The sequence below is a fragment of the Podarcis melisellensis genome, assembly GCF_964234715.1.
Source record: "Podarcis melisellensis genome assembly, chromosome: 10".
NCBI classification, from domain to species: domain Eukaryota; kingdom Metazoa; phylum Chordata; class Lepidosauria; order Squamata; family Lacertidae; genus Podarcis; species Podarcis melisellensis.
In genome coordinates this window covers 43,583,535-43,598,208 of record NC_138542.1, presented here as the reverse complement: position 1 = coordinate 43,598,208, position 14,674 = coordinate 43,583,535, and the positions used below count along the sequence as shown (strand labels likewise).

Genomic DNA, 14,674 nt, shown 5'->3' with positions numbered 1-14,674 from the left:
AGGCATATGTAGCATCACGGTAATGTGAACAGTGCAAAGAGACAGTGCTGAAATGCTGAACTTTATTTCATCATTACCTTCCCTCATATAGTTGACTACCCCAAGGGCAAATATTTATCCACCTCATTTGATAGTGAGTACAGGAAGATCCTACCAGCATTTGTAGGAATCAAGTGTTGGGATCATCAGGCATAAGGGATGGTGAGCCTAACTTAACCATGACCTTAAATATATATGTTTGGGTACCGAATGTTAGTACAGCAGTTGCCTGCCTGTCCTCCCACCCACCCTCCAAAATAAGATATATCCCTTGTAGATATGCTTATCTATGGAAAAGGGATGAATGGCGCATTGTTTTCATATTTGAAATCATCATGCTAACATGTCAAGGGATCACCTTAGATAGTGGAAAGTGGCAGAAGATGAAACTAGGAAGAGAATTGGGAGCAGCGAGATATGGGCACAATAAAGAATAAGGGATTTTGGCTTTGTCTCTCAAAACAAGTATATTGTGAAAGACCAATTCTAGGTGGATGGACACAGCAAAAGCAGGGAGATGATGCAGCAGGTATTTTCAAGATAATTGGTTTGATTATATAAAAATTCTAGGGTGGTATCACAAATATTCCATAGTCACAGAGGGAGGAGAAGGAGGTAAAATGCATTCAGAGAAAAAAGAAATGCAAATGTTTTTAAACATTGCTTTTAAAAATCAAGAATTAAAAGGAGGAAAGAGTCCTTTACCCTTCCAGTGTTAGGAGATTTTCAAAAACTGGAGCAAATGGGATTCCACCCCTCGGAAAGAATTATAAGGAAGGAGTGCCACCTGCTGTTGGGATAAATAACTGCCACTGTTTGCTTTGTATTCCTTTCCCTAGATATCAGTTTTATAAATCTCTGCAGAGTTAAAATCAAAGTGCAGAAAAATGTAGTGTGCAGCTCCCCATCTGGTTGGCCACTGTGAGGACTGAACACTATCCTAGATGGGCTTTTGGTCTGATCCAACAGGCATTTTCCTGTTTTCTCCCATAGCACTAGGTCCAGGGTCCACTGGAAATGTAGAGGCTTTGTGCATCTGAGAGTTTGTTTATGCCACAGCCTACACATTCAGGTCATTCTGCTGAGGGTGCTGGCAAGTGTTAGATAAGTGTGGACAAGGAGGATCTGTGCATAGTGGGTAAGAGACAGGAAAACCATCAAAGCAAATAGAATACTCAACCCCTGTGTCTATATTATCTAGAGTTAAAGTAGCCTCAAGAGAACTAGTTCAGGGTTAGGGTAAAATTTCAGACTCTGTGAATCCCTCAGCCTTACTCTAGTGGTGCGGCTGCAGTGCCAGAAGCCAATAAGCTGCTCTGATTCCCCAGGGGGACACTAAATTAATCAGTCCTCCACTGAGTACACCAATTTTAAAAACACTCCCTACTCCAGTTAGATAGTTATGTAAGGGATGATGCCTACCTCAAGGACTTCCTAATCCTGTGTAATCCAACAAAAACTAAATTGCACACCTGGCAATTTGTGCAGCCGTGTGCTCTCTGGTCCCCGTGCTCTCGCTCCAAGCCTCATGTTGGAAATTTTGAATTAAAATGAAATGCTATCAGAAAGTTTAAAGTAGCAACAGTGCCAAATTTCCAGTCCTTGGAATATGTTCATTCTCTCCCCCCCCCCCCCCCCGCCCCATTCACAGGACACGGATCTAAGGTGGCCAGCTGCAAAAGAAGAGAGGCTTCCTGCACTTTTAAAAATTGTGTAGAAGAAAGGGGGATTTCAGCAGGGGTGGCTTGTGCAAGCTCTTCAGCACAGCTCTGGGCAGGAGTCCTGTCTTCTCTTGCACCTGAACAGCCTAGGGATGTCTGATCCAGAACACCTGAACACATGAATGGTAGAAGTGTGGATGGGGACAGGTGTGCAAACCTCACCTCCAATGTCCTTGCACACAGTGCACCTCCCTTAGTCCTAGAGAAGGTCTGCATGGGGTTTCAACTCACTTTTGCTGAAATGTAAGTAAGCACATCTGTGTGATCATGGACCCTGTTTTACCTTGATCACGGGGGGAGCTCTACTTGCAGAAGCCCCCTGCAGACTTTCCCCATACAACAGATTTTCAGCATTTGCATATTCAGGCATATGACTGAAGAGACATAGATATATTTGCATCACTTATGAAACAATACCAATATGAAAAATCAGTTTATCTTTACTGACCACATGCACCCCTTGCCTCTCTTGGTAAGGCTGAAGTCGTGGAGAAGCATCAGTGGCTGCCCCAGATTTTGTGCCACGGGCCTTTTACACCTGAGCTGAGGCCCACCAACTCATTCTGAACTGTTGCCAGTTTAATCGCCACTGGTCATGAATGACTCCAGCTCTGTTTTCCCTGAAAGATTTCCTCCTGCAGTGAATGGAGGTCACCTCTTATGCTTAATCCCAGCCTGCAATACCAATCTTTCTCTCCGTAATCTCCCGGAACAGCTGTGCTGTGATTGCATTGTGGATTATAAAATGCCCATTTCCCGCAAAACAGCTGCTGACTGGATGGGCAGCATTTAATAATCACTGAGGAGTCTAAAGGGAGGGGGCGTCTGAGGTTTTTTTGGAGGGTGGGTGGGTAAAGGGAGGAGGAAGAGGTGTAAGGGGGTCAGGATGAGTTTGACATCTGCAAACCTAGCTGGAAGATGTGCGGAATTCAAGGCAATCCCAGAACCTGACATTCAGTGCAGCTTGCACATTAAACTGCAGCAACTGGAAAAGCCTTCAGAAAGGTAATTGTCTCTGTCATACGTTGCAAGCTGCTATAATTATTGCAACCCACTCTAGAAACTTAGAGTGAAGGATGGGTAAGAAATATAATGTTGATGATGCTTTGGTATGTTCTAAAGCTGTTGCAGTGGAGGGGAAGCATTCTGCAAGTGGCGGAAGTAATCTAGAGTGGCCATGTGTCCTACTTTATCCAGGGCACCCTCTATTTGAAGGGTTCTCAGGGGCCAGAGCTTTATTTGAAGGCACCCTGTATTTGAAGGTCTTTCCAGTCTAAATCTAGTTTAAAAGATAAGAAACCAGCAGGAGAGTGATGAGCAGGAGCCTTGAAGTGGCCCATCAGCATCTAGCACATGAATGAAGACTGACTAGGCATACAGATCACACCCAGTGACAGTCTTCCCCACAATGGTGAAATGGTGAGATGTGTTTACTATTGAAATTAAAGTGATTATTTCTAAATTTTGCATATATACTTATAAATTAGCACAGACATATTTTAATGCAAAGAGGGGTCTCTTTTGTTCTTTTGTTCTGTAATGTGTAAGTAGCAACCCTCAAGTCAGAGGGGTTTCCTTCCTTCCTTCCTACCTCCACATAGATTTTGATTGCCTTCTGGTTCCCAGTTGGACTCTGCTGGCTCTAAAGTCTCTCTCTCTCTCTCTCTCTCTCTCTCTCTCTCTCTCTCTCTCTCTCTGTGTGTGTGTGCGCGCGTGTGTGCAGAATTCCTGTACAAAAATGCATGACCAATATTGGGTGGGAATGCAAAACCACGTGGCTGCCTCAGAAAACATCAGGGAGCAGGAAGGGTAGATAATGCTCAGAGGTTTTTCAGATGCCTTGGATTCTAAAATAAGTTAACTCAATGGAGTTCACAGAAGTCAGGATGGGGGAGAAATTTGGTTCAGTTCACTATGTGAACCCACCTACTTTGCAATTCCTGAAACAATCAAGAAACCAAAATGTGGCTTCCTTTTGATTTTTGTTCTCATCCTGGAGCAAAGTTATTAACCCAAGGTACTATTTCTGGGTTAGCAGAGTCTGTAACCTGAAGTGTCTGTAACCCGAGGTACCACTGTATAAGTGTCGCTGTTGGTGCAGGCTTGAGAAGGGGTGGTCCAGTACCAAGTCCAAGATAGTTACTTACACACACATAGCGCGCACCTGGCCTCGATCTGGCTGCTCTTAGTGGTGCTTTGTTCCGCAGGACCCTTGCTTCCTCTCACTGTGCACCTGGCACCAGCCATCTCTGCTGCACCTTCACCCAGTGGGTCACTCCATCCTTTGCTCTCCAATGCCCTACATCACCCCCTTAGTCTTCACAATACTCCTCCTCTATGTGCCTACGCTGTAGAGTGTTGTGTTGACCCTTGAGACTTGCCTCTCCTCTCCTTAAATAGGGCACTACAATTAGGACAGGTTCCAATCTGAATCGGCTACAGGGGCAGCGACAGCCCCGTCTTAGCCTGGCCAGGCAAGGCTGTGAGTGTTTCCTCAGGAATCTCTCCACCTTATCTCCAGGCTGCTGACTACATGAACACAGCCATTCGCTTCCTCATCTAGGCAAACAGCATTGTTTTTCCCTCCTTCCCCGCCTATGAGCTCAAGTTGACAGCGGCAGTGGAGGGAAGGGGGGGCGTTTGGACTCCCTTCTTGCTTGGATCAGGCCCCTCTGGTCCCCTGCTCACTCCCCAGTCCCTGCTGCTGCTGCTGCCCCCTTCGAGGTCTCCCATATCCGCCTCATCCTGGCAACTCGGCATAGGGCACTCTTCACCCTTGCAGTCACTTCCCCCCCGAGCAAGCCTCACTCGGGTGAAGCTTGCCCTCAGTGCCAGTCTCCTCCCCCTCCCCTGAAGTGTCCCCCCCCCCGTCCCCTGCCTTTACTGGCACCCTCTTCCATGCCTTCTGTGTATGCCAAATCATGGGGCCCAAGAACTATCTTGCTTGTCTCTTGCAGATGAAGCTTTTGAAGATCCTCCCTTGGCGTCGGGCTGTTCTGGCAGTGGTCCTGAACCTGCTGGCTCTCAGCCTTTCCACCACAGCCCTGCTGGGCAGTTACTGGTGTGTGGGGACACAGAAAGTCCCCAAGCCTTTGTGCGGGAAGACTAAGAACACCAAGTGCATCGGTGCCCCCATGCCTCCTGACGGAGGGGCCAGCAATTCCTCTGCACCCTCCCAAGATGTGGTGCACTATAGCTGGGAGACCGGGGATGATCGCTTTGCCTTCCGGTACTTCCACACAGGCATGTGGCTTTCCTGCGAGGAGAACATTGAAGGCTCAGGTAATCTCTCCAGTCTGCCTCTTCATTCATTCACTTCCATGTACTGCCTTTCTGCAGAAGCACTTAAGGAGATTGACATTTTATCATAACACAAGAGACATAACACAAAAGGTACTGACTCTTTCATACTGTTGCATAATGAAGTTACATAACGACCAGGTGGGATGGCTCTGGGAGAAATTGTTCTGGAAATGGAGGAGCCAAATGGCAATTTGTCCCAGCCAAGCCAATAGAGAAGGAATTTCTGCCTTGGCTTTCCCACTGAGGCAGTCAGTCAAAGGGTGAAGCTGGGAATGAGGACTTCTTCCTTTCATAATATTGTTGCACGCCACCTCAGTCTCCGAGCGGTGCAAGGAAATGAGTATGGCTGCCAGCTTTTCAGTGCAGCAGGGGTGGGCTGACCTCTGACCTTCCAGATGTTGTTGGACTTCAACTCCCATCAGCCCCAGCCAGCATGGCCAATGGTCAGGGATGTTGGGAAATGCAGTTCAACAACATCTAGAGGACCACAGGTTAGCCACTGCAGCAACAAAGGTCTGCATGGGAACTTGCACCAAACTCGATTTAGGAACTATAGCATTATACTAGAAAAAATATTTCTTCTCAAAATTAACTATGAAGATGGGGGAATCTGTTGCATTGTGCTGACTGTGGGATCTGAATGGTTCCTGCTCAGTTCATCAATCCTTTTCTTATACAGTGGTACCTCAGGTTAAGTACTTAATTTGTTCCGGAGGTACATTCTTAACCTGAAACTGTTCTTAACCTGAGGTACCACTTTAGCTAATGAGGCCTCCCGCTGCCACCGCGCTGCCGCCGCACGATTTCTGTTCTCATCCTGAAGCAAAGTTCTTAACCTGAGGTAATATTTCTGGGTTAGCGGAGTCTGTAACCTGAAGTGTACATACCTGAAGAGTATGTAACCCGAGGTACCACTGTAGTAAGAAAAAGGGCCAATTTAATATGGTTTTTGTTCAATTCCCATTTTTGTCATCCAGTTAACATGGGACCCAAACAGCTACCTCTAGAGCACTTTGCTTTCCTCCCTCATTGTGAGGTTTTTGTGACATCCTGGGAGGAGAACCAGCCCCATAAAATCCTGATGTCAAATAATCATGCTCTTCAGGAAGCAAGCTCTACTGAAATAAACATTTTACACTCCCATAATGCATTCAGGAACAAGGTATGAGTAAGCAGGGTCAATTTTATTCAATTGCCCATGAAGTAGTACACAGAGTCTCGATGAAATGCGCAGCTGTCACAGAATGGGGAGGCATTCTCAACACCAAAAAGCTGGGTAAAATGATACAAAGGGACCTGGAGAGATTAGTTTTGCAGGCAGCGGGGGTGGGGAAGAAAACCTACAAGATAGTGTTCAGCTGGAGAGGACAAAATAACTTTCAAAAGGCAAACCTATATCTGGGGAATATAATCTGCAGAACCAGAAGCCTGAGAACCAATACAGTTAAGAAGGACTTTGCAGCAAAGATGCACAGGTTGGACACTTGTTTATAGCCTGATATAAAACCACAGATAGACTTGGCAATTGTTGACACTACATGTGCAAGGCTACCACTTGGCCATTTTTAATCCATCTTAATCCCTTAATTTTTTACTTCCTGGAATTTGCTTTAGTAGAAATGAGAATTCTTAAATTTACTCACATTTAAAAGAACTAACTGACCGATGCCCAGATTTGCTTTCATTGTTAGTTTGTTTCTGTGTATTTCCAAATCTATTGAACAGGTGATGCATGTTGTGAACATAAGAACATACCCTCCAACATTTCTCCAGTGAAAACAGGGACATCCTATTTATAAATAAATAAATAAATAAATAAATAAATAAATACCCTGCCCATTTGACTGGGATACCCTGGGTGGCTTCCAACGTATATAAAAACATAATCAAAGTTTAAACATTTAAAAAAACTTCAGCTGCCTTCTGAAGGTTATATAGTTACTTATCTCCATAACTCCATACCCTCAAACATTTCTCCAATGAAATTAGGGATGTCCTAAGTAAAATTGGGAAATTCCAGGATCAAATCAGAACCCAGGATGGCTTCTGTAAATTCAGGACCATCCCTGGAAAATACGGACACTTGGAGGGTCTGTAAGAACTGTTCCACAGAATCGGGCCAAAGGCCTATCTTATCCTGAATTCTGTTCTTACAGTAATGCCTTATCTTCAGAAGAAACCTTGAGAAGAAACTGCAATCCTGTGCACACTTAAGGAAATGAGTCTATGGATCTTAGACTTATTCCTAAACAAACATGCATAGGATTGGACTTTACTGCACATATCTCAGATGACATCCAGTGAACTACCATGGATATAAGCCCCAGTTCTCAAGGCTGCTCTGGCCCCCAAAACAGGCCCAAGACTTGAACAAATTCAGCCAGCAGCAAAAAGAACAAAAATTAATGTGAACACATAGGGGTGGGTGGACATTTGAGTGGAGAGAGAGAGAGAGATTTTGAATGAAAAAGTCAATTGATTGCAAGGATTAACTAGGGAAGTAGAGCTCTCTCTCTCTCTCTCTCTCTCTCTCTCTGTGTGTGTGTGTGTGTGTATTTGTATTTGTAAGTATGTGGGGGATGGACAATCAGTCATGAATCCTCTAAGATTGACTAAGGTTGAATGTGGCCCTCAAGCAAAAATAAACAAAACCATTAGCCACAGCCACATCCAATCCTGGCGTACATTCTGATCAGTATTCTAAACTGGACATGGTTCTTGCATTTCAAATGGATACTATTCCCCTCTCCTGCCTACCTCACAGCATAGGGCTGAGAATTGGAGAGACAGCCAATGGCAGCTATCCGTTTACTCTTAGAACATAGAAGAACATAGCCAAGAAGCAATCAAAAACATTGAACAATGTTAACACTATAATCTTGATTTAAGAGCTGACTTCTCCTTCCTGCAGCTCCTGGGATAATTTTACCATTCTGTTTTCTTTTCAGATGAGAAATGTCGCAGTTTCATTGAGCTTTCACCTCCAGCAGAGAGAGGTAGGAATAAGTCCCACCCCAGACTGGTTTGGACCAGCGCAACCTTTAGAATGGGCATGATCCCATGATCAAGAACAGCTGTATCTGGATATTTGCCATTTGTTACTTTTTGGCAAAGCACTTCTGTCTCATGACATGCTTCTGTTTTATGACTTTTGATGCAGAGACTTCTGGCTTCTTTTTACGGTTTCTCATTTCTCCAGTTTTAACAAAAGTGCCCGTAAAAATAACATGGATTTATTTGGGTTTGGTAACTAAAATAGCAATGAAAACATGGTTAAGCAACATGTTTGAACATCTGAGAAAGCCTGAGTAGATGCTCAGCGTCTAGCATGGAGCAGTCTATAATAATAATAATATAATAATAATAATAAATGAAGAAGAAGAAGAAGAAGAAGAAGAAGAAGAAGAAGAAGAAGAAGAAGAAGAAGAAGAAGAAGAAGAAGAAGAAGACATGAGTCAAAAGTTAATTGAATTTAAATCCCACTGAAATCCACAACACAGTTAATCATTGAATTTAATGAGAACTAAATTCAGACAGTTTTTTTTCCTGGATGCAATCCACTATAAGTTGAAACCTGCCCAAAACCCCAGAGTTCTTTATTAAGCAGGTGGGTGTTGGTCATTCTCTGATCAGCAAGCCTCTGTGATATTTATTTGAACTTATTTTCAGTACTATTAGGATCCATATCACCATATTGCTAATACAGGCCTTCCCTTCCATGCCTATCCAAAGGCTCAAACAAGCTTCATGTAGCTTAAAAGGTATGGCAATTAGCTGATAGAAATGGTGCACTACTCTAACTCCTCCATGTTTAAGGTCCTGAGGTCTGGTGTGCTCCCTTCTCTTCAAGCCTCTGTACTCCTAATTTCCTCTTATAATTTGGCTTTCGCTCCTCCTGACTAGGTTTCCAGATCCTGCTCTTTCCAATTACCTGTGTTGTTGGTCTGGGTGCCATCTAATGGCTTGTGTGGAGTTCCATTCCAGGGCTGCTATTTTTGAGCCATTGGCCTTTCATTAGAGTGTTGTGAATGTCTGGCTGCTAAATAAATAGAGCAGGCCTGTGCACAGGATCCCTGGGTTTACTACTGGGTCCCTGGGTGTAGAGGATAATAATAATAATAATAATAATAATAATAATAATAATAATAATAATAATAATAATTTATTTATACCCTGCCCATCTGGCTGGGTTTCCCCTGCCACTCTGGGCGGCTTCCAACAGAATATTAAAATACAATAGTCTATTAAACATTAAAAGCTTCCCTAAACAGGGCTGCCCTTAGATGTCTTCTAAAACTCTGGTAGTTGTTTTTCTCTTTGACATCTGGTGGGAGGGCGTTCCATAGGGCAGGTGCCACTACCAAGAAGGCCCTCTGCCTGGTTCCCTGTAACTTGGCTTCTCACAGTAAGGGAACCGCCAGAAGGCCCTTGGCACTGGACCTCAGTGTCCATACAGAACGATGGGGGTGGAGACGCTCCTTCAGGAATATTGGACCAAGGCCATTTAGGGCTTTAAAGGTCAGCACCAACACTTTGAATTGTGATCGGAAACATACTGGGAGCCAATGTACGTCTTTCAAGACCGGTGTTACGTGGTCTCGGTGGCCGCTCCCGGTCACCAGTCTAGCTGCCACCTGCCAGGGCAGGTAGGGTCTCAGCCTGCGTACCAGATGGAGCTGATAAACAGCTGCCCTGGACACAGAATTGACCTGCACCTCCATGGACAGCTGTGAGTCCAAAATGACTCCCAGGCTGCGCACCTGGTCTTTCAGGGGCACAATTACCCCATTCAGGGCCAGGGAGTCCTCCATACCTGCCTGCCTTCTGTCCCCCCAAAACATTACTTCTGTCTTGTCAGGGTTCAGCCTCAATCTGTTTGCCGCCATCCATCCTCCAACTGCCTCCAGACCCACAGAACCTTCACCACCTTCACTGGTTCTGATTTGAAAGAGAGGTAGAGCTGGGTATCATCCGCATACTGATGAACACCCAGCCCAAACCCCCTGATGATCTCCCCCAGCGGCTGCATGTAGATGTTAAAAAGCATGGGGGAGAGGACAGAACCCTGAGGCACCCCAAAGGATGGTCCTTTATTTGAAGAAGTCCTGTTATTTGAAGGCCTACCTGGTTTAAAGGTAAAGAATTATAAGACGAGTTGTCCACCACCAGTTAACACATGGGCAGGAGGCTGAGTGGGTGCACAAATCACTTGGTCACAGTCTTCCTTCCACGGTGAGGTGTATGTTATTTCTCTTCAAATTGTGGTCACTGTTTCTCAATGCGCATCTATACAAATAGAGTAGCAAACAGAAATTGAATACAAATCTGTGTCTTATTTATGGGGCAATGCATATTATCTGTTTAGGTGACCATCCTACCTGCACGTCTTGCAACCTACCAACTCATAAATGCAGTCTATCTGCCATGTTTACCTTACTGGTTTGGCTGCCTTCCAGCGTAAGAGGAAGAGAGCAGACTTCAGCACTGCCAGCCTATATCCCTGACTGATTTGTCTTTTCTGGTTGCACACAATAGGTATCCTCTGGTTGTCGCTTGGATCAGAGATGATTTACATAAGCTTGCTGCTCATTAGTTTCATCCTCCTGCTGGTGGAGATGTTGTACACAGGGAACCCAGTTTGTGGGCTGAAGCTCAATGCCTTTGCTGCTGTCTCCTCTGTCTTGTCAGGTGAGTGCCTCTCCCACTTTGGCATGGATGAGGAACTGGGGGGATTCATTAAGAGCATAGCAAAAGCAGGGCAAAAGCAGCTGGGAGCGTGAAGGGAAATGAGATGTGTGAAGCTGCTTTATTTCAAGTCAGATTATTTATCCATCTAGCTCAATATGATCTACACCATGGATAGGGAACCTGTGGCCCTCTAGATGTTGTTGGGCCAGAACTCTCAACTTCCCTGACCATTAGCCACACTGGTTGGTGGCTGATGGAAGTCTGAGTCCAACAAATATCTGGATGGCCACAGGTTCCTTATCCGTGGTCTACACTGGCAGGAAGCGGCTCTTCAGAGTTTATGATGGTGCACATTCCCAGATGTAAAGAGACGCGCTATTTCTGAGCTACAACCTTCCCCACAAATGAAAGGATGGAGAAAAATGCAACAGAAAACGGAAATAAGAGGGGAGAGACTGAGAACAGAGGGGCATTAGAGGCTAGAATTATGTTAATCCCATCAGAGAAGCATTTCCAAAGAACATCAAGCAAATGTTTCTTGTACCATCTGAATGGTGGTTTTGGGTGGATGACCTTCTTTCCTTTCTCTACAGGCCTACTGGGGATGGTGGCTCACATGATGTACAGCCAAGTTTTCCAGGCAACTGTTAACCTGGGGCCAGAGGACTGGAGACCGCACTCATGGGACTATGGTTGGGCCTTCTAGTATGTGCAATATTCATTTACTAAAATATGTTTGCCACTTTTCTTAAAAACAAATCAAAACACTTAACACTTGATTGATTGATTGATTGATTGATTGATTGATTGATTGATTGAATTTATACACTGCCCTATACTCACAGGTCTCAGGGCAGTTCACAGAATAAAATCAAAATATAAAACCACAAAATACATAATCAAAATAAGAGTAACAACCCAATAACATAGGAAGCTACTTTGACGGGCCCCTCCAGACTGCTGTTTTATTGCAGGTGTCTTCTGCAACGTGTTCTTGACCCAATAATGCATTAGCGGTGGGTGAATTTATTCTCCTTTAGTTTCTTCTGAGATGCCTCCCCAATGCTACCACATGTTGCTGCCTGGAGGGGCAATAGTGTAAGACAAGTGCAACAAAAAATAAACCAGGACTTTTGCATGCAGCCAGGGCGAGGGACAAGTCGTCAGTACAATGCCAGTAAACAGAGAAGCATCACAAAGGCGGACAACCCAGAACTGGGCCTTGCAAGCAAGAGATGGTTCTCCAGAGGGTATTTAAATCACCCCAGAAGTTTTTGGTGGGCTAGGGTTTTTGTAAACGCTGTGAATTAATTTAATGAACATGGGTAACTAAGGGGTAAAGGTTAAGGTAAAGGAACCCCTGTTAGGTCCAGTCGGGGACGACTCTGGGGTTGCGGTGCTCAACTCGCTTTACTGGTTGAGGGAGCTGGCGTACAGCTTCCGGGTCATGTGGCCAGCATGGCGAACCAGAGCAGCGCATGGAAATGGCGTTTACCTTCCCGCTGGAGCAGTACCTATTTATCTACTTGCACTGTGGCGTGTTTTTGAACTGCTAGGTTGGCAGGAGCTGGGACCGAGCAACGGGAGCTCACCCTGTCACGGGGATTCGAACCGCCAACCTTCTAATCGGCAAGCCCAAGGCTCAGTGGTTTAGACCACAGCGCCACCCGCGTCCTGCAACTAAGGGGTAATTCATATGAATTAGAATTGGTCCTAGCTGTGAGGCAAGTACAGTATGCAGTACTCTGTAAAATATATGCACTGTCATCAAGCAAAGTGGTCCTTTGATTGCTGTATCGAAGGGCAGATCAAGTTTGAGAAGAGGGACCGTAATTCCACAGCAGAGCACTTGCAGACAGCTCATGGTTTGATCCCCACCAACTTCAGCTTAAGTCAGGGATGGCGAATTTGTGGCCTTCACATGTTCTTGGATTCCAGCTCCCAGCAGCCACAGTCAGCATGCCCAAGAATTATATAAGGTGTCGTGCAATAGCATCTGCAGAGCTGTAGGTCATGAGCTAAATGATCTCGGGTAGAAGGCTGGGTATGATGACTGCCCAGGGTCCTGATGGAGCACCACCAGTCCACAACCCAGAGCCAGATGGACTATTGGTTTGACTTAATATAAACCCCTCCATGTTCTTTTTATTGCACATTCATGGTGATTTGTGCTCATGATGCTGTTGGGGAAGTCACACGTGAGCCCGCTTACACCTGCAGGCCTGCTGGGGTACTCACACTGCTTCGCTTCCAAGCAGTGCACATCCTGTAACATTATCCATCCGCCATTGTTAACTATCGGAAGAAAAGACACAAATAAGACCCTTCTTCTCCCCCTGTTTCTCCTGTCTGTTTCTCTTTTTCAGTATGGCCTGGGCCTCCTTTACTTGCTGCATGGCCTCTGCCGTCACCACCCTAAACACATACACCAAAACCGTGCTGGAGTTCAAGCGCAACCACCAGAAAGCCTGTGACGGGAGCCTCGTGGTAGACCAGTCCCAGCACCACCAGTGCTTCTTCCCGCCTCAGTACCAACAGCGAGAGCCACTGGGCGGCTTCTACCCACACCGAGAAAAGCTGCTCCACTCTGTCTCCGAAGGAGTCGACTTCTACTCGGAGCTGCAGCAGAAGGTGCTGCAGAGGGAGCCCGACCTAGAGATGAACGAGGTCCTGGGGAAATCTGGTGGGGAGGATCCCTGTTAGGATGGGGAGAGAGAGGGGGCTCGGTGGGACAGTCAAAAGAGAGAGAGAGCTCTAAACCAAGCTTTAGCCTCCTCCCCTCAAGGTTCTCACTTCTTTTCATTTGCTCTGCTGGGGAATTCAATGTGGGTGGGAGTTAGGCAGCCACTGACATGGATGCATCTGACCATAGGAACCTGCCTCTTTCCATCTTGCTCAGCGCTGTCTGCACACACTGGCTGGCAGCAGCTCTCCAGGGTTTCAAATAAGGGCATTTCCCAAAGGTACCTGGGGCTGCCAAGGCCCGTCTGTCTGTGCTCTGCCACTATGAGCCAGGTATGAAATGGGATGTTATTCAGGCCTTTACATTGGGACTGGGTTTTAAAATACATAAATAGCCATGGAGGGGGATCAAAGAGGGTCCATGTAGGGGAAGCTGCTTGAAGCCTTTGCTCTGGTCAGTCTCACTCCAAATCAGGGGGGCTTAATGCTTGCTATTTGCAACGGGGAGGAAAGCTCTTGTTGGTCCCAATGGAAGCCTTCCTCCCACTGCTAATAGCAGCCATGTGAATTTAGAGTGTGGCGGTGGCAGCAGCAAAAGCCACCCCACCATGCTACGATTACCATCTGGACCACCCTTGTCCCCCTCCGCCAAGTATCCTCGCCACTTTAAAAATAGAACACAGCAGGCACACAAGAGCTAACAACAGGAGTACCATCACATCCAGATTGGTCCTGAGGAGGTGCTGGGCACTGAAGCTCAACACGGCTACACAGCAGGAAGTGTTACCTGGAGATGTTGAACCACAGAAGAGAGTGACGACATCTAACCCTGATGCAAAGGAAACTGGAATGTGCCCAGGACCTGGTATGCTAATTAAACAGCACATCGAATTTCCTTGCTTATTTGGGATTGTAAATCACTTTTCTGGAGGGAAATATTGCAGGGTGGTAAACCTCGATGCCAAATGCAGGTGTATGAAGAAGGCATTGGCATCCCTGCCTTAGATTCAGCGAGGTCCACTCTGACTAATTTGATCTGTTGAAACATGGCAGCGCTGGCCAACATTTGGATCATAATAAATCAAATTCCTGTTTAATAAAAACCCTGGAACTTCTGAATGAGCATGTCCTCCACAATGAATGATTCTTTGCTTGCTTACAATTTCTACAATTTCTATGAAATTCACTCTCTTCTCAGAGTCTCCTTCAATTCACTCAAAGAAGCTAGGAAAAGCAAGTCA

The 14,674-nt window shown here is 45.7% G+C and overlaps 1 protein-coding gene across 6 annotated transcripts in view; it reads left to right on the top strand.

Annotated features, from left to right (window-relative positions):
- Window positions 1-14,555, top strand: part of GSG1 (germ cell associated 1) — a 108,056-nt gene extending 93,501 nt beyond the window's left edge. For all 6 annotated transcript variants that reach the window (XM_081928602.1, XM_081928598.1, XM_081928597.1 and 3 more), the window contains 5 exons: window positions 4,718-5,042; window positions 8,012-8,059; window positions 10,599-10,751; window positions 11,345-11,456; window positions 13,118-14,555. In XM_081928602.1, coding sequence (XP_081784728.1) covers window positions 4,718-5,042; window positions 8,012-8,059; window positions 10,599-10,751; window positions 11,345-11,456; window positions 13,118-13,454 — 975 coding nt within the window. In that variant the 3' untranslated portion in view covers window positions 13,455-14,555. The remainder of the gene's footprint in view (window positions 1-4,717; window positions 5,043-8,011; window positions 8,060-10,598; window positions 10,752-11,344; window positions 11,457-13,117) is intronic.
- Window positions 14,556-14,674: the final 119 nt, after the last annotated feature.